Here is a 23572-nt window from a genome sequence, read left to right on the forward strand (position 1 = left end):
ACCATTTTCATGGCCCAAGATTCAAAAGCACAGGCATCTGGTAAAGAGTATTTTAGCAAATGGTCTTCATGCCACTTCTAAATGCATACCTGTCAACCTTTGGAATTGAAGGACATTCTTGACCATGCTACCCGGGCAAGCAATCAGTTCTGTGGACTCATGGACCTATAAAAATGACGATGAATTGTCTTTACTTTTTTATTTTAAGATTCTGTTATTCTGGTTCAGTTCCATTTTTTAAAATTTAAAAAGATTTAGTCTCACATGGACAACAAGATCCACATAATCAGAAGGCTGAGATGTTAAGAATTTTAACTTTTTGCCCCTTTTAATAGGATGTCTCAAAATCTTTTCTCCATAAATATTCAATTTGGTGCAGGGGGAGTAAACAGTGATAAACCATGTTTGTTTTGAGAAATATAGCCAACATTCTTAATGGTCATAACCCATCTTTGCATATAATCCAGTCTGGCAGATGTACCAATCCTTTGAGTTAGAGGTAAAGGATCTAAAACTAGATACTTCAAGTCTCCCAGATGTCTCCATTCACATAGAAATCACAATGGACTTAAATGTCTGTGTCTGATGGCATAAGATTTAGGCTATACGTAGATATAGCAAAATTTCACCTCAATCCAATTTCACAATTTTTTCCTAGGCCAAGGACTCACTGAGTTGGGGCATGTTTGTAGTGTTGGGATAAAAGCTTTTAGTTGACCAGGGTGGACAGGCATGTTTTATAACTCCATGAATGGAGTACCGTGCCACATTCACTGCCCAATCTCAGGGACAAAGTCAAAGGAAGAACCTTCTCAAAGTCCTGCCAAATACGTATCATCATTGTGCTCATTGTGCTCAAAGTGATTGTGCTCATCTTCAGGATGAAGTCTTATCACTGCCAATCACTCTTTCATCTGCACAGATTTGTTAGGCTGCCACTTTCAGACTCAAGCCTCTTTTCTAGAAGCAAAACACAAATTTTCACATTCTAATTTTGTTATCACATATTCTAGGTGTTCCAAGTAGGCTAAATGAGAATAAAATTATATAAATCAAATTAAGTCATAGGTGTCTTCAAATACTTCAGAATGGCACTAAACATAAACAATTCAACTTCCATATTGCAAATAAAACCTCAGCTAAATGATCTGTGGTTGCCACACAGGCTGTCCACCAATATTTGGTCCTCTCCTTTCTGATACATGGTAGGATTATGCTTCTGACCCTCCTGTTGAGCCCAGCATGGGCATGTAATTGGCTTTGATCAACAAATATAAGCACAAGTGTCACTTCCAGGAGGAAGCCTTAAGAGTCAACAGGATGTCTCAAAATTTTTTCTCCATAAATATTCAATTTGTCGTGGGGGTAGTACCTCTTTGTCATATTCATTTCTTCCTCTGCCATGATGATCATCAATATTCTCAATATGACTGCTCTATCGGCCTAGATCCCTGAATAAAGATGATAACAATATACAATAGAGACACAATGTGAGCAATAAATACATATATGTTAACTCATTTAGCTTCAGGGATTGTTTGTTACTGCAACATAACCTGACTGATACACCATAACCTGACTGAAACACCATCTGTTTATAGGAAAGAAAGGCTTGGACACTAAGCACTATGATAAATGCTACTATAATCCCAAACAGAAGAAACTTAAGACTATACCTACTATATGGCAGCATATAGATGATATGTGGGTATATCTATAACAGACTTTTCTCCCATCTCACCCCTCACCAAAAAAAACAAAGACAAAAAACTTCTCAAACAATTGGATAATCTGAATTCTTCAAAATCAATGTTCGAAAACTGAAAGTGAAAAAAACAGAGTTCCCTCATTTTGACCCATTTGTCAAAAATCATTTGCAGACTTCCACTTCTTTTCTAAGACCAAGCACATTAATCAAATACAGAGCTTCAAAGGGGCTTCATTTTGAGTGACGGAACAGACAAATAAATTAGCTGCCCATGGCTCCTTTGTAATTGAAGAGGACCAGTCTGACCCAAGGGGAGAAGACTAAATCAAAAAGCAAAACATCCAAGTAAAAACAGCATCGAGGGCCTTAAACAAACCAAAAAGCCATCCTATACCCTCTGGTGTCCAAGGGTGTTATGTATGAGCCAAGCACGTGTGTGTTCATCCACTATATAAGAGAATGCAAACATCCCACATGTGATTGATTTCTTATGTGCTACCATCATAAAAATAAGTTTGTGTCTGGAATACATATTCCAGACATGTGGCAGTTTATAAACCTGATCATGCATGTTACACCTACAACTTACAAACATTTTTCTCTTTGAAATGATGTGACTCTAGAAGGTTTTCTTCTTTATTTCTGGGAAGAATCGCTTCAAGTTTCTCATTTAAGTAAGTAAAGAACTGCTCGTTTTTAGTTTGAAGAGCTTTTAACTAGTGACTCAGTGAAGAGTGATGTCATATGTTATCCTAGGACTGCTGGTGTGGTTCTCTCTGCTCATTCTAACCATTCCCCCTGTTTCTGTGGCAGGCAGTAATCCCCGTTTTCCATCCTCTAGTCAGCTTCTTCCCAGCCAGCCATAAGCGAACAGCCTCACAAGCAGCGGATGAAACAGGAAGTCTGACAGCTTGAGTCTGCAGTGGGACCCCTAGTGTTTTCCCACTCCATGTCCTGGCATCGTTCCCCAGAAGTACAAACACACACACACACAGAGCTCCCATTGTTGCAGCCTTCCTCAGCCCACTGATCCTAATATGGAATGCAGCAGGAAACCCATGATTTCCTGACACTCGGCAAGCTGGAGGAAGCAAGGGGAAAAAACTCCATTAAAAAGCCCAGCTTTCCTCCATGTTAGATGTGACTTGGAAAATGAGAAAGATTTAGCAAAATTCCACCGTGTCTTTTGCCAGGCTGGAGACAGGGAGAGCAGAGTAAAACCCTCAGGCTGCTGAAATTTCTAGGCTGTGAGGAAGCCCCTCAAATTCTGTGAAAATAAGGGTTTCTTAACTCACACTGAGAACGGAAAGGGGCAGACCCTTTTCATAACCCCCCCAAGTGTGTGTTACCTTTCTTTACCAGTATGGTAAGCAACAGGGCATATCCCAGCCTCGGACATGTCTGTATGATCCAAGGTACCCAAAGTCAGACAGAGTAAATTCAAGCCTGGCACTGGCTTTCCGCCGCTTCATGTGCTTTGGAAGAAGCAGGAGAAGCAACAGCAGCAGCAGGAGTCCCCAGCAGCTGGAGCCGCAAGAATGAACTGCAAAGAGGGAACTGACGGCAGCTGCGGCTGCAGGGGCAACGACGAGAAGAAGATGTTGAAGTGTGTAGTGGTGGGGGACGGTGCCGTGGGGAAAACCTGCCTGCTGATGAGCTACGCCAACGATGCCTTCCCAGAGGAATACGTGCCCACTGTGTTTGACCACTATGCAGGTAAGAAAAAGTGGGAAACTCTCTGCATCCAGATAAACGATGCAGGAGGCGATACCTTAAGTTCAGAGGGGCCTGGCTCATTTCTAATGTCAGTATTGGGTGCGGGCCTGGCAGTAACCAGGGAGTTTAGCATAGTGTACAACCCAGGACTTGACTGTTGGTAGAACAATTTGTGCATCAATTTGTATGGTAACACTTTTTCTCCCTTAAAGCGAATGGGTAACGGCAGGAAAATACTCTGACGTGCCTTCTAGATTTGGGGGACAGAGATTTTACTCAACATTTGCCTTAAGATTCATTAAAGTTTTACTATGAACATTTTTAAATGCAGTGTAATTGCATCACAATTCTTTTCTGCCAAAAAAAGAACCACCACTAGACACACAAATGGTAAAAGGATTGTTCTTGCCGCTCTTTGCGTATTCACCTCATGCCATTTACAAATGAAAATGCTAAGATTAAGAAAACATTCATTTTTTCTAAAACAGTTGGTGCTGTAATACTATAGTTTTATTTTCCTGGGGTTGTAGATTGGGGGAGAGTTTTTAAAAGGTTCTAAATATGTATTAGGCAATCTGTATCTTAAAAGAAAAATGTTTAATTAACATGTTTTTAAAAGTAAAAATAAAAATAAAATCTGAATTATTTTAAAGTATGTCCTGAAAGGACAAAATGCACATAAAATATTTTAAAGCATGGCAGTTAAGACACTGTAGTCACAACTTGCTGGGGACTTTTTATTTTTTGAGTGTTCTAAAGTTTGTAGGTGTACTTGTCTGGGTGATAGTATTATCTAAATTTTTCCATTTTGATTCTGACTTTTTCTCTTAATTTCCAAAACAAATTTTATTAAGTTTATCAAAAGCAAGTTAATGAAATTTTTCAAGCTTATAGTAGCTTACATTTTATAACTTTTTAATCATAACGATCTTTATCAGAGATCTGAGACCTTGTGAATGGAAAATTTCTCCTCCTTCATTTTGGCTTTGGGTCAGGTTCAGCAAAGGGGAAATGGCCCACAGGAAACCAGCATGAGTGTCTGCTTGGCAATGTGGCCATTTGAAATCCTCCTTCTATAGAAAGTAGCTTCTTTTCCAGAACTAAGCCATCACCTAAGTCACTGCTTCCCCCAACACTTACATGATGTATGAAAATATTACACAGCAGACAGGGAGAGAACCACAGTGAATACAGTATCCATCTCCCAGCAGGTTTTTCTATATTTGTAGAAATTAAGAGCAAATTTTAATGCTGGCTCACTTAAGCCTTTCTGAAAATATAATGACTCTGCCCAGAGAAGAACATTTTAATGAGAACAGAATAAAGAGAAGAACAGGTTGACTTTCATCTTGAGAAAAAAACTAATTATAAAATTTGAGGGTCTGCGCCTTGAGAAAGTTCCTCAGATTCTTGTCCTGAAAGCATCTTAGCAAAAGTTATTTATTCTACACCTTCTTTCTGCCAAAAAAGGGAAAGTGGCTACCTTATTTCAGAAACTTTTAAATCAAAGGTAGAACTCAAAATCTAAAGGGAGAGGCTTCAAATGCTTATGAAAATTATGTATCCAAATCCCCATGTATTCGGGGAGCCAGTTACAGTATGGTATCAGGAAAAAGGAGAATCAAGTCAGCTATAAAAAAAACCACACTAGAAATCAAACAAAGGCTGAACCACAGCTAGATTCCACTAGGCTCCAATAATTTTATATTTTAATTATGTACATACTTACTATTGTTGAGCATTAAAGAATCTTAAAGATTTTGGCTAGTCTATTATTTTAGCTCCCAAGAAATCACAGCCACTATACTCAGAGCAATACTTTGCACATAGTAAGCATTCCTAAACATGGTTACTTTGATGTACACTTTGTACCTCCTTAAGTGTATAATCATCTCATGTGCTTTCAGTAAGGTTAAAAAGAGAATGAAGACATGAGCCACATACATCTAGGACTGTAATGAAGTCGTCTTTTTTTTTTTTTTTTTTTTTTTTTTGAGACAGAGTCTTGCTCTGTCACCCAGGCTGGAGTACAGTGACGTGATCTTGGCTCACTGCAACTTCCACCTTCCAGGTTCAAGCGATTCTCCTGCCTCAGCCTCCCGAGTAGCTGGGATTGCAGGCGCGCACCACCATGCCTGGCTAATTTTTGTATTTTTAGTAGAGATGGGGTTTCACCATGCTAACCAGCCTGGTCTCAAACTCCTGATCTCGTGTTCCACCTGCCTCAGTCTCCTAACGTGCTGGGATTACAGGCGTGAGCCACCACACCAAACCAGAAGTGGTCATTTCTGTAAGCAGAAGGATCTTCTCCACCACAAAGACTTGAGTTCCTTTTACCACCACTGTCCTGATATATGATCTGGTTGAATATAAATCCTTAAGCAGACATGTGAGCATCTACAATCAATTGCAAAAGAACTAAATGCCCTCTTCTCCATTTGGATCCAGTGTCTAGTTCCTGGGTCCTACCGGCCTACTCTAAAATGACAACCTGCAGTTGAGTGCTGAGACTTTAGAAGTTATAGTTCAAGTCATAGAGAGCCTATCCATTTTTACTAGTAGACTTTTTACTAGTAACTGCCCAACCCAGAAAAGTAGGGATAAAATAGTAAGGATGGAAATACAACCTACTGTGCAAGATGGTGATCTCTGAAGCCAGGCAGCCCAGTTCTAATACTGGCTCTGTCATTTACTCTGTGGCCTTGAGCAAGTTACTTAACCTCTCTGTGCCTCGGTTATCACAAATGAGAAACAGGGACAATGAAGGTATTAGAATTGTGTGTGAGAACAAAATTGTGTGTGAGAACAAAATGATTAAATATATCTTAGAACAGTGCCTCCTGTGTGATAAGAGTTAGGTACATGGTAGCTATTAAGAATATGGTCTTGATACTTGCATACAGCCAGGAAAAGGAATGAAAATGTAATTAAAAGATAAAGACTACAAGGAGGAAAAATGTAATTACAAGAGTATCCTTTAGAAGACTAAGGTAGAATGGATTGTATGTATTTTCTTTATAAAATGGTTACCATGTTTACTGATAATTAACAAATGTGTCTATATGAAGTAATAGTAGTGGGATATTAAATTAGGAGGGGAAATATCAGTTTTGCATGAGTAAAAATATGCAAAATTGTTTTGAATGAGTTTATTTTTACAGGAAAAATCAACAACCAGCTACAAAAAACAATTTTTAAAGTTTTATGAATTCTGATGTATCCCTACCTCCTACCTACCAAAATCCAAAAGCACATCTGCTCCATGTAGCTTTCCTTGATTCCCCAAGAATAATTCCCTGTTCCATCTTCAATCCCAATTTCACAAATTTGTTTACATCTCTAGGATCTTCCACTACTGTATAGCAACTTATATGCTTCCTTATTTTCCCATCTCTGCTGTGCTGGAAATTCCTTAAGGGAAAGGAGCTGTGTCTTTCACGTCCTGTGAAATCCAACAGTCAGTTCTAGGTCCTCCTCTTGATCTCTTGGAAGCTTTTTTTATGGTTCATTACCCCCCTTCCTAAAGCATTTTCTTGGCTTGGTTTCTGGGATGCCACATTCTCCTGGTTTTGTTTCCACTCACCAGCAAATCTTTCTCCATCTCCAATGCCACCTCCCCTCTCTCTTCCCAACCACCAAATGTTGGGAAACACTGAAACCGCAGTGTTCAGTCCCTGGGTCCTCTTCTTTATTTACACTTAGGGTATGCTTGATTGTATCTAGTTTTGTAACTTTAAACATCATTCATATCCTGATAACTCCAAAACTTGTAGCTCTACCACCAAAACCCCTTGAGACTCAGACTCATATATCCAACTGTTTGAATATCTAATAGGCATCTCATTCTTAACCTGTCCAAACCGAATTGTTTAACTTCCCCAATCTACTCTTCCCCTAGGTTTCCCCATGTAAGTACATGACCACTATTATCCATCCAGTTTCTGAAAACAAAAACTTTGGTATTGACTCCTTTCGTCCTTTGACAACATTCCCCTCCCTTTCCATTCAAACCAATAGTTATCATCCCTTCCTCCTACCGATCAGCTCAACATTCAAAATACATCCAAAACCTGATCACTTATCACCATCTTCATTGCCTTCACTCTTTTTCAAGCCACCATCACCTCTCATTCAAACTATTATAATCAATTCCCAATTCCCTACTTCCAATCTTGCCCCCTATCATCAATTCTCCACATAGCTGGCAGAGGGACTGTCCAAAACCCCAACTTCTCCAATCACTTCCCTTAACACTCAGACCCAACCCTGTATTATCTTGTATATGATGCACTCCATGACTCAGTCCCCGTTATCTCTCCAATCTCATCTCTTAACACTCTCCTCATCAGTGTTTTTGCTGTAGCCACACTCACCATCTTGCTATTCCTCAAGCACACCAAACTCCTTCCCTTGAAGAGTTTGTACTTGCTTTTTCCCCAGCCTCATACTATTCCGCTAGATCTCCCATAGCTTCAATTGACCAGATTATTTAATGCATGTGTGCATGCACACACTCACACCACACACACACTCTCTTTCTCTCTTTAACCTATCTTGCCACAGCTTTCATTATAATAGTTAATACTACCTGATATTATGTATGTATTTGCTATCTCTAGTTTCAAAAAACAAAGTCCCACATATTATAGACTCTCAACAGACTCTCAACTCTCAGATTATTCTCAGCTGAATAAATGAATTACTATGTCTTCACAGTCTCAGTCCTTCCAACACTTAGTTTCTGGTCCATTGAAACTTTGATGACTAAATGAACAAATTGCTTGTCCAATAGATATCTCTTTAGGAATGAACATACAAAAATGTTTATTACATTTATTATATTTCTGAACTATTTTGTTCATATTTTAAATAATCATTTTATCCCCATTGTAATTGTAATATAACATTGAATTTTCTTTTTTTTTTTTTTTTTTTTAAGACGGAGTCTCACTCTGTCGCCAGGCTGGAGTGCAGTGGCACGATCTCGGCTCACTGTAACCTCTGCCTCCCAGGTTCAAGCAATTCTTCTGCCTTAGCCTCCCAAGCAGCTGGGACTACAGGCACGTGCCACCACGTCCAGCTAATTTTTTTCTATTTTTAGTAGAGACGGGGTTTCACCATGTTGGCCAGGATGGTCTTGATGTCTTGACCTCATGATCCACCCACCTCAGCCTCCCAAAGTGCTGGGATTACAGGCATGAGCCGCCACACACAGCCAGTATTGAATTTTCTTGACCTAAGTGGCCTGTGTCACATCTACTGAATAGTGTAACTATATAATGTGTAAATAGCACTTGGGATTCCTTCATTTACATTATATTCAAAAGCTGACATACATTTTGGGTGCCTCACTCAAACTCTTCTAGTTCTAATATACAGAGCATATTTCAGAGTAACCCTAAGTTTGGCTGACGGCTAGGTCTAAAGGGTAGGAGCAGGGGGATGAAGGTGGGAAAAGTCACTCTTGTTTATTACAAGTGTGCCTAAGAAACAGCCCTGGGCTCTGCTCCTTACTCCCTTCCAGGGATGACTCAATGTGTCCTAACAACCTTTAGAGCTTTCACAGCTTACCATGGAAGAAGTGCATTTCTTCCCACATCCTATCTTTAGTTTTGAGTTTTGTAGCAGACCCCTCACTGGTGAAATATTCTTACCGATTAATGTTTCACGTGACATATGGCATAAGCATAAGAGCTCCATTTTGAATTTAGATTGTATGTTGAGTTAGATTTGTACATGGTTTATATGTCCAGGTACATAGGTGTGTAAAATAAGCTCATTCCAGATGAAACGTCTTTATGATGTTCACCATTTCCGTCATCCTCTGTATTATTTTGTCTGTGAATATTTCTTCTGTCACCCACCCCTCCAGAGCTTGTTTGTTGAAAGCCATCAAATTTGGAATACCACATGAAGCCACTATTTGCAAACCCAGGCTGCCTATGCAGGAAATTAACACAATTCATGGAAAGGAGAGAAATCCAGTTATTCTATCAGCTGATTGAGATGTAAAAGGAAGTTGTTTTTACAGACAGCTGAAAGTCAGTTCTAACTTTTTCCACTTCGTTAAATGGTGATCAACCCAAGGTAGACAGTCACAACCTTAATGGCCAGAGCAGGGGGTAGGAAACAGGTCCAACCCACAGGGGGAAGAAAATAACATAATCATAATAAAGAGTGAGTAACAATAAAGTCCCGGGTTTATAAAGGGTTGTGACATAGTTCTGCTCATTTGGGAAAATTTATTCAGAAGCTTCTCTTTTGCTCTTTCTGAAGACACCTGAGAGTCTCTGAAGAATGGATGAGATTCTTTTTTTGTAAGCCCAAGGAAAGCTAAAGCAATTTGCATGAGACTATAAAATAAATCACCAGGTTCTGAAACACAAATATAAAAGAAGTTTGTGAAAGAGGAGACAAGAATGGGCCAGGTGAATCACTCACTCTGTTCCTTCTAAATGAAATGATACTCAAAACCCTAAAGTCTCATAGGTATCTAGTCCCCTGATGTTTCTTTTTGAGGCAGTGTGATGTGTAGCTGATGATCTTTCTAGATTCTAGAAGGCCACACTAAAGATACAGTGACAGGAATCAGGTGCACACATTCCTCCACAGTGTACACTGTGATACTTAATAAGAGCAATCTCCCTCAGAGGCTTTAGGGATGGAAATTGCACTCAGAAAGCTGAAATGTACTGTAGAGGTGGTAAATTGTGAGCTGCTTCTCTTAGGAGTAAGAAAGAAGAAAAAATAGAAGAGGGACAAAGAAAAGTATCTGTGACCAAAGGAGCATGAGAAAAGCCATGTTCCCAGGGGTAGAAGCTGCATCTGCCCCTGTGACCCTCTTGCATTCCAGCTTCAGCTGGCAACAAACCAAGGACTGTGACCAATTCAGGCCTCATTGGACAGTCTCCCTCTGAGCAAGACTTTGCAAGACTTTTAGTTCCACATAGCTCTGCACCCTGCACCATCCAGGTCCAGAAATTCTTCATAAATTTTACTACCTATTTGCCCACTGAAGTTGAGCTTCAGGTAAACAGTATTTTATTCCTAGACTAGCTTTTTTCAAACTTTTCCATCCCTTCTCCTTCTTGTGGGACAAATAACAAATTTGGCTCAAATGACTCCGTACATAGGATATCTGTGTTTTTGGATAGAGTGGCCCTGTTCTGCGTCAGCATGGAGGTGGGCACAAACATAAGGTGGCTCAGGAAAGGACAGGAAGAAAATACAGCAGAAACTGTCTCCCTCATTAACCCTGAGCACAAAAACCACAAGGATCTATGGAGGCCCTACCATCTGTGTGACACAGGTTCTGATTTGGCTGAAGGTTTACTTCCCGGCAAATAAAAATCTATGACATATCTTGGGTTAGTTGGCAGAATCCAAACAGTTAATGTTCTGGAGATACCACAGTCAGGATCAATCCCATCATAAATTCAATATGGGTCAGCTCTGAGTCACAGAGTGGCCTGGCGTTGTTCCTGAATGCTCCAAAGTCCCTAAACATTTTGGATGTGCCCAGTTTTCACACAACAAAAGGACTTGATTCATGTCTATTCACTTAGCACTGTGTCTTGGTTCATGGTACAGCTTTCATCTATGGTGTTCTTCACTCCCAGCCTCAGCATGAATTTCACTTTGGCCACGTGTGTGTGATCCTACAAGCAGTATGGTGGTATTAATTATGACACTAGGACACCACTAGAATATATGTTAACTACAATAAGAATAGCTATACACTTATATAGTTCTTGCTATGAGTCAGGCATATTTAAAGTATTTTTATATATCAATTCATTGCCTCCTCACAATGATCCTTTAAGATGCTATTTTTTTCACTTTTCATTTTTTAAATTTTTATGGATACAGGCCAGGTATGGTGGCTCATATCTGTAATCCCAGTGCTTTGGAAAGCCAACGCACAAGGATCTCTTGAGCCTAGAAGTTCAAAGTTACAGTGAGCCGTAATTGTGCCACTGCACTCTAACCTGGGCAACAGAGCAAGACTTCGTCTCTAAGACAAAAAAATTGTGGATACATTAATAGTTGTTCATATTCACTTATGGAGTATATGTGATGTTTTGATACAGGCATATAATGGGTAATGATCAAATCTAGGTAACAGGTATATCTATAACCTCAAACATCTATCATTACTTTGTTCATTACGTTCTAAACCTACTCGTCTAGTTATTGTGAAATATACAATAAATTATTGTTAACTATAGTCACCCTGTTGTGCTACTGAATACTAGATTTTATTTCATCTAACTATATTTTTGTACCTTGTACCAAATAGCCAACCCTCCTTTATCATAAGATGCTATTATTTTCTCAACTTTGCTGATGAACAACTCCCAGCACAAAGATATTACTCTATTTCCCTCAAGGTTAAATTGCTTGTAATGGGGTTAAGTGGAGGCCATGGAATAGTAAACAATATAAGCAGTGTATAGGTAATAACAATAAAAGAGCCACTGTGAGTTAGGACCTGCCATTAACAAGTAAACCCAAACATGTAAGGGATTAACTCAATGGCAAAGTATTCCTTGCTCATGTGATGCTCCTAAGCAGGTATTCAAGTCAGTAGGGCTGCTTTCTTCCATATGGTCATTTAAGGTCCCAGGCTTCTCACATCTGGTAACTGTGACATCCTCTAGGATTTCAGTTATCTGCGTCCACCCAGCCTAATGAGAAAGAGCATGGAGAAACTTGAATGGAAAGTTTTATGGGCCAGGCCTGGAAGTGACAAACATCATTTTCAATCACACTGCATAGGAGTTTATTTAGTAACAAGGCCACACCTCACTGTAAAGGCGGTTGGGGGGAAAACCTACCTATGTGCCCAAAAGAGGGAAGAATGGATTTTAATGGAAACTAGCAATCTCTGCCTGCATCACACTCTGTGGCCACCAAATATCCTTGCACATTTTTTCCCACATGTAAAACAAACTCACCCTTTTCCCTGGAGGGACCACCTAGAGTTGCATTCTGGCACTGCAACTGTGTCAAAGACCAGCAACTGTTAAGTGATGCATGATTCTTTTCATTTGATCTAAATGTGACTCCTTGTGATCCAATAAAAGACAAATTATCTACCCATATGCACCATTTGCCCCCGTGCAATGGTAGAACAGGAGTGGGATAATCAAAACAGTCAAACTCCCTTTCAGAAAGGGAAGAATGGGAGACACGTTGTAATAATAGAATTCTGATGACAATCCTGATAGTATCATCTATTAATGGAATCCAGAAACAATCGTTTTCTAACTCTGTGAAACCATGAAGATCTGTATTCTATCAATCTCAGCTTTAAAAACAACCAATTCATCTCTTCCCTTTCTTATAACACCTTGCTAAATACATAAAGTAACAATTAATACATACTAACATTCTGTCATTTTCCTGTCTCTTCATAGAGTGCTGTGGACTCAGTAGGGAGTAGCTTTACCTTCCAGGTTTCACAGACAATAGTTTTACAAAATGTTTTGCTACAGTATAACATAGATCATCTTTCCAACCTGCTCTGTTTTGTCACCATCTGCCACCTAACAGCCAAGCCAACAGTACATGTATTTTTAGGTTTTTGTAATGATGGCACCACACTACTAGGTAAGCTAAGATGCTGTAACAAATAGGCCAAAATATATAAGGGTTCAAACTATTACAATCCTATTTTCTTACATAATTGCAACATGTATGTTAGATTTAGAGGGTACATGTGCAGATTTGCTGGCTGGGTATATTGCATGATGCTGACGTTTATGATATGAATGATCTCATCACCCAGGTGGTGAGCACAATACCCAATAGTTAGTTTTGAGACCCTTGCCCTCTTCCTTCCCTCCCCCACCAGTGGTACCCAGTATCTATTGTTGCCGTCTTCCTGTCCATGTGTACCTAGTGTTTACATCCCACTTACAAGTGAGAACATGTAGTATTTGGTTTTCTGTTTCTATGTTGCTTTGCTTAGGATAATGGCCTCCAGCTACATCCATGTTGCTGCAAAAGACATGATTTCATTCTTTTTTATGGCTACGTAGGATTCCGGTTGTATATGTACCACATTTTCTTTATCCAATCCACCACTGATGGGCACCTATGCTGATTCCATGTCTTTGCCATTGTGAATAATGCTGAAATGAACATGTAAGTTCATGTGTCTTTTTGGCATAATGATTTATTTTCTTTTGGATATATGCCCAATAATAGGATTGCTGGGTAGAATCCTGCTTTTGGTCATATAAGAGACCTTGGCAGGTCTTCAGGTTGGTGAGATAGTTCTGTTCCATGTGGTCATTCAGGGATCTCCTTTTTTCCATCTTGTTACTCTGCCATCATCTAGGGCGTTGTGGTGCTCTGTATCTAAACACTGGAAGATGACAGACTATGGAGGAGTAAGGCTAGGGAGTGGTGGTATGGGCCAGACTCACAGGTGGCATGTATCACTTCTGTTCACATTTCAATAGAGAGAACGTAAACTGTAGGCCACACATAATCACAAGGAAGGTGAGCTATGTGCCCAAAGAAGGGACAAACAGACTCTAATAGACACTTAGTCATCTTCACCACAGTCATTAAGTTGAAATTGCTTATACCAAATACAATAGGTACAAATAAACATATCAACTGCCTTAGCACCATATTTAACTTCCTATTTATTGTACTACATATGACACACCTATATTTCCCAAACTTGCCTGGTCATAAGAAAAGCTTACTTGTTAAAAATGCAGATTCTTGGGTCCATATAAGGGCTTCTACACCAGACCCATTTAGAGACAGAGCTGTGAATATGAATTTCTTTTTATTTATTTATTTATTTTTTATTATTATACTTTAAGTTCTAGGGTACATGTGCACAACGTGCATGCAGGTTTGTTACATATGTATGCATGTGCCATGCTGGTGTGCTGCACCCATTAACTCATCATTTACATTAGGTATATCTCCTAATGCTATCCCTCCCCCCTCCCCCAACCCCACTACAGGCCCTGGTGTGTGATGTTCCCCTTCCTGTGTCCAAGTGTTCTCATTGTTCAATTCCCACCTATGAGTGAGAACATGCAGTGTTTGGTTTTCTGTCCTTGCGATAGTTTGCTGAGAATGATGGTTTCCAGCTTCATCCATGTCCCTACAAAGCACATGAACTCATCACTTTTTATGGCTGCATAGTATTCCATAGTGTATATGTGCCACATTTTCTTAATCCAGTCTATCATTGATGGGCATTTGGGTTGGTTCCAAGTCTTTGCTATTGTGAATAATGCTGCAATAAACATATGTGTGCATGTGTCTTTATAGCAGCATGACTTATAATCCTTTGGGTATATACCCAGTAATGGGATGGCTGGGTCAAATGGTATTTCTAGTTCTAGATCCTTGAAGAACCGCCACACTGTTTTCCACAATGGCTGAACTAGTTTACAGTCCCACCAACAGTGTAAAAGTGTTCCTATTTCTCCACATCCTCTCCAGCACCTGTTGTTTCCTGACTTTTTAATGATCGCCATTCTAACTGGTGTGAGCTGGTATCTCATTGTGGTTTTGATTTGCATTTCTCTGATGGCCAGTGATGATGAGCATTTTTTCATGTGTCTGTTGGCTGCATAAATGTCTTCTTTTGAGAAGTGTCTGTTCATATCCTTTGCCCACTTTTTGATGGGGTTGTTTGAGTTTTTCTTGTAAATTTGTTTAAGTTCTTTGTAGATTCTGGATATTAGCCCTTTGTCAGATGGGTAGATTGCAAAAATTTTCTCCCATTTTGTAGGTTGCCTGTTCACTCTGGTGGTAGTTTCTTTTGCTGTGCAGAAGCTCTTTAGTTTAATTAGATCCCATTTGTCAATTTTGGCTTTTGTTGAAATTGCTTTTGGTGTTTTAGTCATAAAGTCCTTGCCCATGCCTATGTCCTAAATGGTATTGCCTAGGTTTTCTTCTAGGATTTTTACAGTTTTAGGTCTAACATTTAAGTCTTTAATCCATCTTGAATTAATTTTTGTATAAGGTGTAAGGAAGGGATCCAGTTTCAGCTTTCTACATATGGCTAGCCAGTTTTCCCAGCACCACTTATTAAATAGGGAATCCTTTCCCCATTTCTTGTTTTTGTCAGGTTTGTCAAAGATCAGATGGCTGTAGATGTATGGTATTATTTCTGAGGCCTCTGTTCTGTTCCATTGGTCTATATCTCTGTTTTGGTACCAGTATCATGCTGTTTTGGTTACTGTAGCCTTATATAGTTTGAAGTCAGGTAGCGTGATGCCTCCAGCTTTGTTCTTTTGGCTTAGGATTGTCTTAGCAATGTGGGCTCTTTTTTGGTTCCATATGAACTTTAAAGTAGTTTTTTCCAATTCTGTGAAGAAAGTCATTTGTAGCTCGATGGGGATGGCATTGAATCTATAAATTACCTTGGGCAGTATGGCCATTTTCATGATATTGATTCTTCCTATCCATGAGCATGGAATGTTCTTCCATTTGTTTGTGTCTTCTTTTATTTCGTTGAGCAGTGGTTTGTAGTTCTCCTTGAAGAGGTCCTTCATATCCCTTGTAGGTTGTATTCCTAGGTATTTTATTCTGTTTGAAGCAATTGTGAATGGGAGTTCACTCATGATTTGGCTCTCTGTCTGTTATTGGTGTATAAGAATGCTTATGATTTTTGCACATTGATTTTGTATCCTGAGACTTCGCTGAAGCTGCTTATCAGCTTAAGGAGATTTTGGGCTGAGACTATGGGGTTTTCTAAATATACAATCATGTCATCTGCAAACAGGGACAATTTGACTTCCTCTCTTCCTATTTGAATACCCTTTATTTCTTTCTCCTGACTGATTGCCCTGGCCAGAACTTCCAACACTATGTTAAATAGGAGTGGTGAGAGAGTGCATCCCTGTCTTGTGCCAGTTTTCAAAGGGAATGCTTCCAGTTTTTGCCCATTCAGTATGATATTGGCCGTAGGTCTATCATAAATAGCTCTTATTATTTTGAGATACATCCCATCAATATCTAATTTATTGAGAGTTTTAGCGTGAAGGGCTGTGGAATTTTTTCGAAGGCCTTTTCTGCATCTATTGAAATAATCATGTGGTTTTTGTCTTTGGTTCCATTTATATAATGGATTACGTTTATTGATTTGCATATATTGAACCAGCCTTGCATCCCAGGGATGAAGCCCACTTGACCATGGTGGATAAGCTTTTTGATGTGCTGCTGGGTTCGGTTTGCCAGTATTTTTTTGAGGATTTTTGCATCGATGTTCATCAGGGATATTGGTCTAAAATTCTCTTTTTTTGTTTTGTCTCTGCCAGGCTTTGGTATCAGGATGATGCTGGCCTCATGAGTTAGGGAGGATTCCCTCTAATTCTATCAATTGGAATGGTTTCAGAAGGAATGGTACCAGCTCCTCCTTTACCTCTGGTAGAATTTGGCTGTGAATCCGTCTGGTTCTGGACTTTTTTTGGTTGGTAGGCTATTAATTATTGCCTCAATATCAGAGCCTGTTATTCATCTATTCAGTGATTCAACTTCTTCCTCGTTTAGTCTTGGGAGGGTGTATGTGTCCAGGAATTTATCCATTTCTTCTAGATTTTCTAGTTTATTTGCATAGAGGTGTTTATAGTATTCTCTGATGGTAGTTTGTATTTCTGTGGGATCGGTGGTGATAACCCCTTTATCATTTTTTATTGCGTCTATTTGATTCTTCTCTCTTTTCTTCTTTATTAGTCTTGCTAGCAGTCTATGAATTTTGTTGATCTTTTCAAAAAACCAGCTCCTGGATTCATTGATTTTTTTGAAGGGTTTTTTCTGTCCCTATCTCCTTCAGTTCTGCTCTGATCTTAGTTATTTCTTGCCTTCTGCTAGCTTTTGAATGTGTTTGCTCTTACTTTTCTAGTTATTTTAATTGTGATGTTAGGGTATCAATTTTAGATCTTTCCTGCTTTCTCTGGTGGGTATTTAGTGCTATAAATTTCCCTCTACACACTGCTTTAAAAGTATCTCAGAGTCTGGTATGTTGTGTCTTTGTTCTCATTGGTTTCAAAGAACATCTTTATTTCTGCCTTCATTTCGTTATGTATGCAGTAGTCATTCAGGAGCAGATTGTTCAGTTTCCATGTAGTTGAGCGGTTTTGAGTGAGTTTCTTAATCCTGAGTTCTAGTTTGATTGCACTATGGTCTGAGAGACAGTTTGTTATAATTTCTCTTCTTTTACATTTGCTGAGAAGTAATTGACTTCCAATTATGTGGTCAATTTTGGAATAAGTGTGATGTGGTGCTGAAAAGAATGTATATTCTGTTGATTTTGGGTGGAAAGTTCTGTAGATGTCTATTAGGTATGTTTGGTGCAGAGCTGAGTTCAATTCCTGGATATCCTTGTTAACTTTCTCTCTCGTTGATCTGTCTAATGTTGACAGTGGGGTGTTAAAGTCTCCCATTATTATTGTGTGGGAGTCTAAGTCTTTTTTAAGTGTCTATGGACTTTCTTTATGAATCTGGGTGCTCCTGTATTGGGTGCATATATATTTACGATAATTAGCTCTTCTTGTTGAATTGATCCCTTTACCATTATGTAATGGCCTTCTTTGTCTCTTCTGATCTTTGTTGTTTTAAAGTCTGTTTTATCAGAGACTAGGATTGCAACCCCTGCTTTTTTTTATTTTCCATTTGCTTGGTAGATCTTCCTCCATCCCTTTATTTTGAGCCTATGTGTGTCTCTGCATGTGAGATGGGTCTCCTGAATACAGCAAACCGATGGGTCTTGATTCTTTATCCAATTTGCCAGTCTGTGTCTTTTAATTGGAGCATTTAGCCCATTTACATTTAAGGTTAATATTGTTATGTGTGAACTTGATCCTGTCATTATGATATTAGCTGGTTATTTTGCTCATTAGTTGATGCAGTTTCTTCCTAGCATCGATGGTCTTTACATTTTGGCATGTTTTTGCAGTGACTGGTACTGGTTGTTCCATGTTTAGTGCTTCCTTCAGGAGCTCTTGTAGGGCAGGCCTGGTGGTGACAAAATCTCTCAGCATTTGCTTGGCTGTAAAGGATTTTATTTCTCCTTCACTTATGAAGCTTAGTTTGGCTGGATATGAAATTCTGGGTTGAAAATTCTTTTCTTTAAGAATGTTGAATATTGGCCCCCACTCCCTTCTGGCTTGTAGAGTTTCTGCCAAGAGATCTGCTGTTAGTCTGATGGGCTTCCCTTTGTGGGTAACCAGACCTTTCTCTCTGGCTGTCCTTAACAATTTTTCCTTCATTTCAACTTTGGTGAATCTGACAATTATGTGTCTTGGAGTTGCTTTTCTCAAGGAGTATCTTTGTGGCATTCTCTGTATTTCCTGAATTTGAATGTTGGCCTGCCTTGCTATTTTGGGAAAGTTCTCCTGCATAATATCCTGCAGAGTGTTTTCCAACTTGGTCCCATTCTCCCCATCACTTTCAGGCACACCAATCAGACGTAGATTTGGTCTTTTCACATAGTCACATATTTCTTGGAGGCTTTGTTCATTTCTTTTTACTCTTTTTTCTCTAAACTTCTCTTCTCGCTTCATTTCATTCATTTGATCTCCAATCACTGACACCTTTTCTTCCAGTTGATCGAATAGGCTACTGAAGCTTGTGCATATGTCACATAGTCCTTGTGCCATAGTTTTCAGCTCCATCAGGTCATTTAAGGACTTCTCTACACTGGTTATTCTAGTTAGCCATTAGTGTAATCTTGTTTCAAGGTTTTTAGCTTCTTTGCAATGGGTTCAAACATCCTCCTTTAGCTTGGAGAAGTTTGATCACCTGAAGTCTTCTCTCAACTTGTCACAGTCATTCTCCACCCAGCTTTGTTCTGTTGCTGGCGAGGAGCTGCATTCCTTTGGAGGAGAAGATGCGCTCTGATTTTTAGAATTTTCAGCTTTCCTGCTCTGGTTTCTCCCCATCTTTGTGGTTTTATCTACCTTTGGTCTTTGATGACAGTGACATTCAGATGGGGTTTTGGTGTGGATGTCCTTTCTGTTTGTTAGTTTTCCTTCTAACAGTCAGGACCCTCAGTTGCAGGTCTGTTGGAGTTTGCCGGAGGTCCACTCCAGACCCTGTTTGCCTGGGTATCACCAGTGGAGGCTGCAGAACAGCAAATATTGCAGAACGGCAGATGTTGCTGCCTGATCCTTCCTCTGGAAGCTTTGTCTCAGAGAGGCACCTGGCCGTGTGAGGTGTCAGTTGGCCCCTACTGGGAGGTGCCTCCCAGTTAGGCTACTTAGGGGTCAGGGACCCACTTGAAGAGGCAGTCTGCCCGTTCTCAGATCTCAAACTCCATGCCGGGAGAACCACTACTCTCTTCAAAGCTGTCAGACAGGGACATTTAAGTCTGCAGAAGTTTCTGCTGCCTTTTGTTCAGCTATAGCTCCTAGTGACGGGAGCTCCAAAGTGACAGGGAGAATGGAACCAAGTTGGAAAACACTCTTCAGGATATTATCCAGGGGAACTTCCCCAACCTAGCAAGGCAGGCCAACATTCAAATTCAGGAAATACAGAGAACGCCACAGAGATACTCCTCGAGAAAAGCAACTCCAAGGCACATAATTGTCAGATTCACCAAAGTGGGGTGGATTCCACCTAGCTTGAGCTTCCTGGCCGCTTTGTTTACCTATTCAAGTGTCAGCAATGGCGGGCGCCCCTCCCCAAGCCTCACTGCCTCCTTGCAGTTCAATCTCAGACTGCTGTGCTAGCAATGAGTGAGGCTCCGTGGGCATGGGACCCACCAAGCCAGGTGCATGATATAATCTCCTGGTGTGCTGTTTGCTAAGACCATTGGAAAAGTGTAGTATTAGGGTAGGAGTGACCTGATTTTCCAGGTGCCATCTGTCACAGCTTCCCTTGGCTAGGAAAGGGAATTCCCTGACCCCTTGCACTACCTGGGTGAGGCAATGCCTCGCCCTGCTTCGGCTCTCGCTCGGTGGGCTGCACCCGCTGTCCGGCACCCACTGTACGACAAGCCCCAGTGAGATGAACCTGGTACCTCAGTTGGAAATGCAGAAATCACCCATCTTCTGCATCGCTCACACTGGGAGCTGTAGACTGGAGCTGTTCCTATTTGGCCATCTTGGAACCTCTAAATATGAGTTTCAATAAGTTTCATAGGCATTTCTAATTAGGTAGAACTTGTGACACTGCCGTTTTAGAGTTCAAACCCATTTAGATATCACAAATGTATATAGTTTAAGCTAATGTGACTTAGTAGGTTCAGAAAACCCTTCTTTATGCTGTAAAGGTGCCTATGAATCAAGCCAAAAGGATCAATTATATAGTCAACCATCCATCAGTAAAAAGCAACTTAAAAACACTTATGCATGTAAAATTTCTTGACTTGGGAGTTTCCAGCAGATTGCATCAAACAGAAAAGGCCTTTATAGCCTCTTGGAAACAGCTATCAAATTCCTAAGTAAGGAACCAGGGTGCTCTCTAAAAAGATCTGTACCCATGGTGGGGACATAGAGAGCCCCTGGAAGAAGGAGAATACAGAAGGCTGAGAACAGAAAGTATTGGGAGAGGGCTGGTGCAGGGTGGGAGGAGAAGCCTCAGGGAGTCAGACTAGAGGCAAGTGGGAATTGTGATGTGTAGCAGTAAGGAGACTAACCTTACCTACTCAAGGGCAGCCATGGGTAGCCAAGTACCAGCTGCTGGGGAAAAGCCTTGAGCTTGGGCATAATCTGCAAAGCTACATACATGTGAATCACTCTGCCTATGAAATAAATAATCAACATGACCATAAGACCTTCAGAGGGTTCACTGAGGGAAATTAGAGAGCACCTGCCCTCATGGGAATAAACAAAGGAATCTTAAAAAAAAAAAAAAAAAAAAAAAAAAAAAAAAACAGGAAAGAGCCTGGGATCTTTGGGATGGTTTTAATGTAGTTGTGTTTTGAAGCTGTGATTTGTTGTTCCACATCCATCCAGCCTTGTGATTATGAAATGAACAGTAAACATCTGTTTCCCCTCTGCAAATCCTTCTGTTCTTCTTCATGCTTTGACCTAACATTTGGGGAAAAGGAAAGAAAACAAAAACAGAAAACTTCTTACAGTACAAGTTCTCTGAGTCCAAAAAGACCTCTACTTAGGTCTTCCTGAAAGAGAAATGCATAAATTTGGGGAAAGGCAGATATTTTGTAACCGGAACTCAGCCACCCTTATCTGGACAGCCAGTTTACAATCACTGTTGCTGACAAGGACCAAGCCTTCCTTTAGTCTCTCCAGCTGTTTTAATACAAACTGGTAAATCAACTGACTACAGATTACCAACAAGAGAGAAACAACACTCTGCATGGCCTGAGCAGAATGCACCACAATGAACAAAATGATTCCTGATCTTTTTGCAGCAAGTTACTTAATTAGCTAACATTAAGTAGCTGAGTATTTACTGTGTGTCCAGCCCTGTGTTGCCTTTGCTATCTTGCTTGAGCCTCACATTATCTCTAGGTAGTAAGTATCCTCATTCCACAGACAAGAAAACCAAAGCTCAGAGAAGTGACATGTCCAACATCACTCAACAAAGAAATGGCAGAATTGGGATTCAAATCTATCAGCTCTGCAAAGGGGGCCCACTCTGATTAAGTTGGGCCCCCTTTCAAAACCTGTTTATCTCCTCTATCATTATTATTTTCTTCATTTACTTAATTTTCCATGGCTTGTCTCCCCCTACAATATACAATTCCTGAAGGCAAGGCTCTTTCTGTCTTGTTTACTTTTATGTCCTCCATACCTGAGAATGAGCCTACAACATAGTAGCCACCCAGAACTGTTTATTGAATGATTGAATGATGAATGACATCCAAGAGTCTCAGTCTTAACCAGTGCACTACACTGAAGTTAGCATCCTGTGTGGACACTCAGGATAATTTTCTATGTTGAAATTATTTTGTCCTCCCACATGCTGAAAGGATATAATGTAAGCACCATGAGCATACTTTAAAATAGATTATATTGACCTTATTTAAAACTTGTAAAAAAAATTGTTTTCTCTGGAAAAGAAAACACCAAAAGGTTTTGCTTCCAGTCAAATTTTAAGCTTATGAGTTCTGAATGATTTAGCTAGGCACAAAGTTGTTTTCCTAATTATACTCAGGATTTCTGTTCTACTTCTATTATATTCTGATGCTATATCTGAGAGGCAAAGGGAAAAACTTAATTACTTAAAGTATGTGCCGCATACATTTTTTCAAATAATGAGATTAATTAAGAGGAAAAATAATAAGCAAGTAATCTCCTTAATATATGCCAGATACAAACCTCCTAAGAATTATGAAGAATGTTCATAAAATGTAACAGTTCATCTCTTAGAAAATACACCAATTTTCAACTGGTATGCTTGCAAGAGATTCAATGACTATGTTCACATTCATTAATAATGGGGCACATTATACTTGTCAAAGTAAGAATTATTAGGAGGAAAAAAAGGCTATGCTCTCTCTCCTCAGGAGTCCTCCTCTCTGCTCATATTGAATTAGCTTGCACTGGAAGCGCTAAATGCTTTTTTATCTCAACTAAAATGAATTTCTTATGACATTTACAATAGTTCAAGGTGGTAAATAAGAGCCTTAAGAGTTTTCCATAGTACACACACTTTTAACCAAACTTTTCAAAAGAGACAAAGAGTTGATGCTAAATCTTAAGTGTCAATATTAGGCATAAACTTTGCTGTAGAGATTCTACTCTATTCATTTCATTCATTTATCCTCTTAATAAGTCTCCATACCATGTTCTTTCTTTTGGATAAACTAAATCTGTCAGGCTGGTCAGAGCCATTTTCTTTCCCTCAAGTCTAGCCAAGATGAAGAATGCCTCATTATTATCCTCAGAATAATTACTCTTCATGTATTTCAAGACCTAGAAAATTCTCATCCCTGTCATCCTCAGATGATACACCCAGATCCTTCTCACTCCCCTATAGCTATTTGACCTATTCTTTCCCCCTTTTAATGGACAACTTTTCGTGAATTCACTACAAGTCAATCACAAATGACTTGTATTTCAAATCTACAGCAAGCACACAGTCACTCTTGCACTTTTTGGTAGGAATAGGTATCTTGTCAACATGGCTAGGTGCAGTCCTGCAGGAGGTAAACTCTAAACGGTCTTTTAGATTACCTCTTTTTCTTTTTTCCCCTGG

At 39.7% G+C, this 23572-nt stretch overlaps 1 protein-coding gene and 1 long non-coding RNA gene across 2 annotated transcripts in view; one reads left to right on the forward strand and one right to left on the reverse strand.

The window, feature by feature from the left end:
• The first annotated feature begins 2736 nt into the window (after positions 1-2736).
• Positions 2737-23572, forward strand: part of RHOJ (ras homolog family member J) — a 103373-nt gene continuing 82537 nt past the window's right edge. Inside the window, exon 1 of the mRNA XM_045396543.3 lies at positions 2737-3424. Coding sequence (XP_045252478.1) covers positions 3247-3424 — 178 coding nt within the window. The 5' untranslated portion in view covers positions 2737-3246. The remainder of the gene's footprint in view (positions 3425-23572) is intronic.
• The window catches only part of LOC102137408 (uncharacterized), an 86990-nt gene continuing 84716 nt past the window's right edge, over positions 21299-23572 (reverse strand). Inside the window, exon 3 of the long non-coding RNA XR_279326.5 lies at positions 21299-21438. This is a non-coding gene — a long non-coding RNA (uncharacterized lncRNA). The remainder of the gene's footprint in view (positions 21439-23572) is intronic.

This window comes from Macaca fascicularis, chromosome 7, assembly GCF_037993035.2.
Source record: "Macaca fascicularis isolate 582-1 chromosome 7, T2T-MFA8v1.1".
NCBI classification, from domain to species: domain Eukaryota; kingdom Metazoa; phylum Chordata; class Mammalia; order Primates; family Cercopithecidae; genus Macaca; species Macaca fascicularis.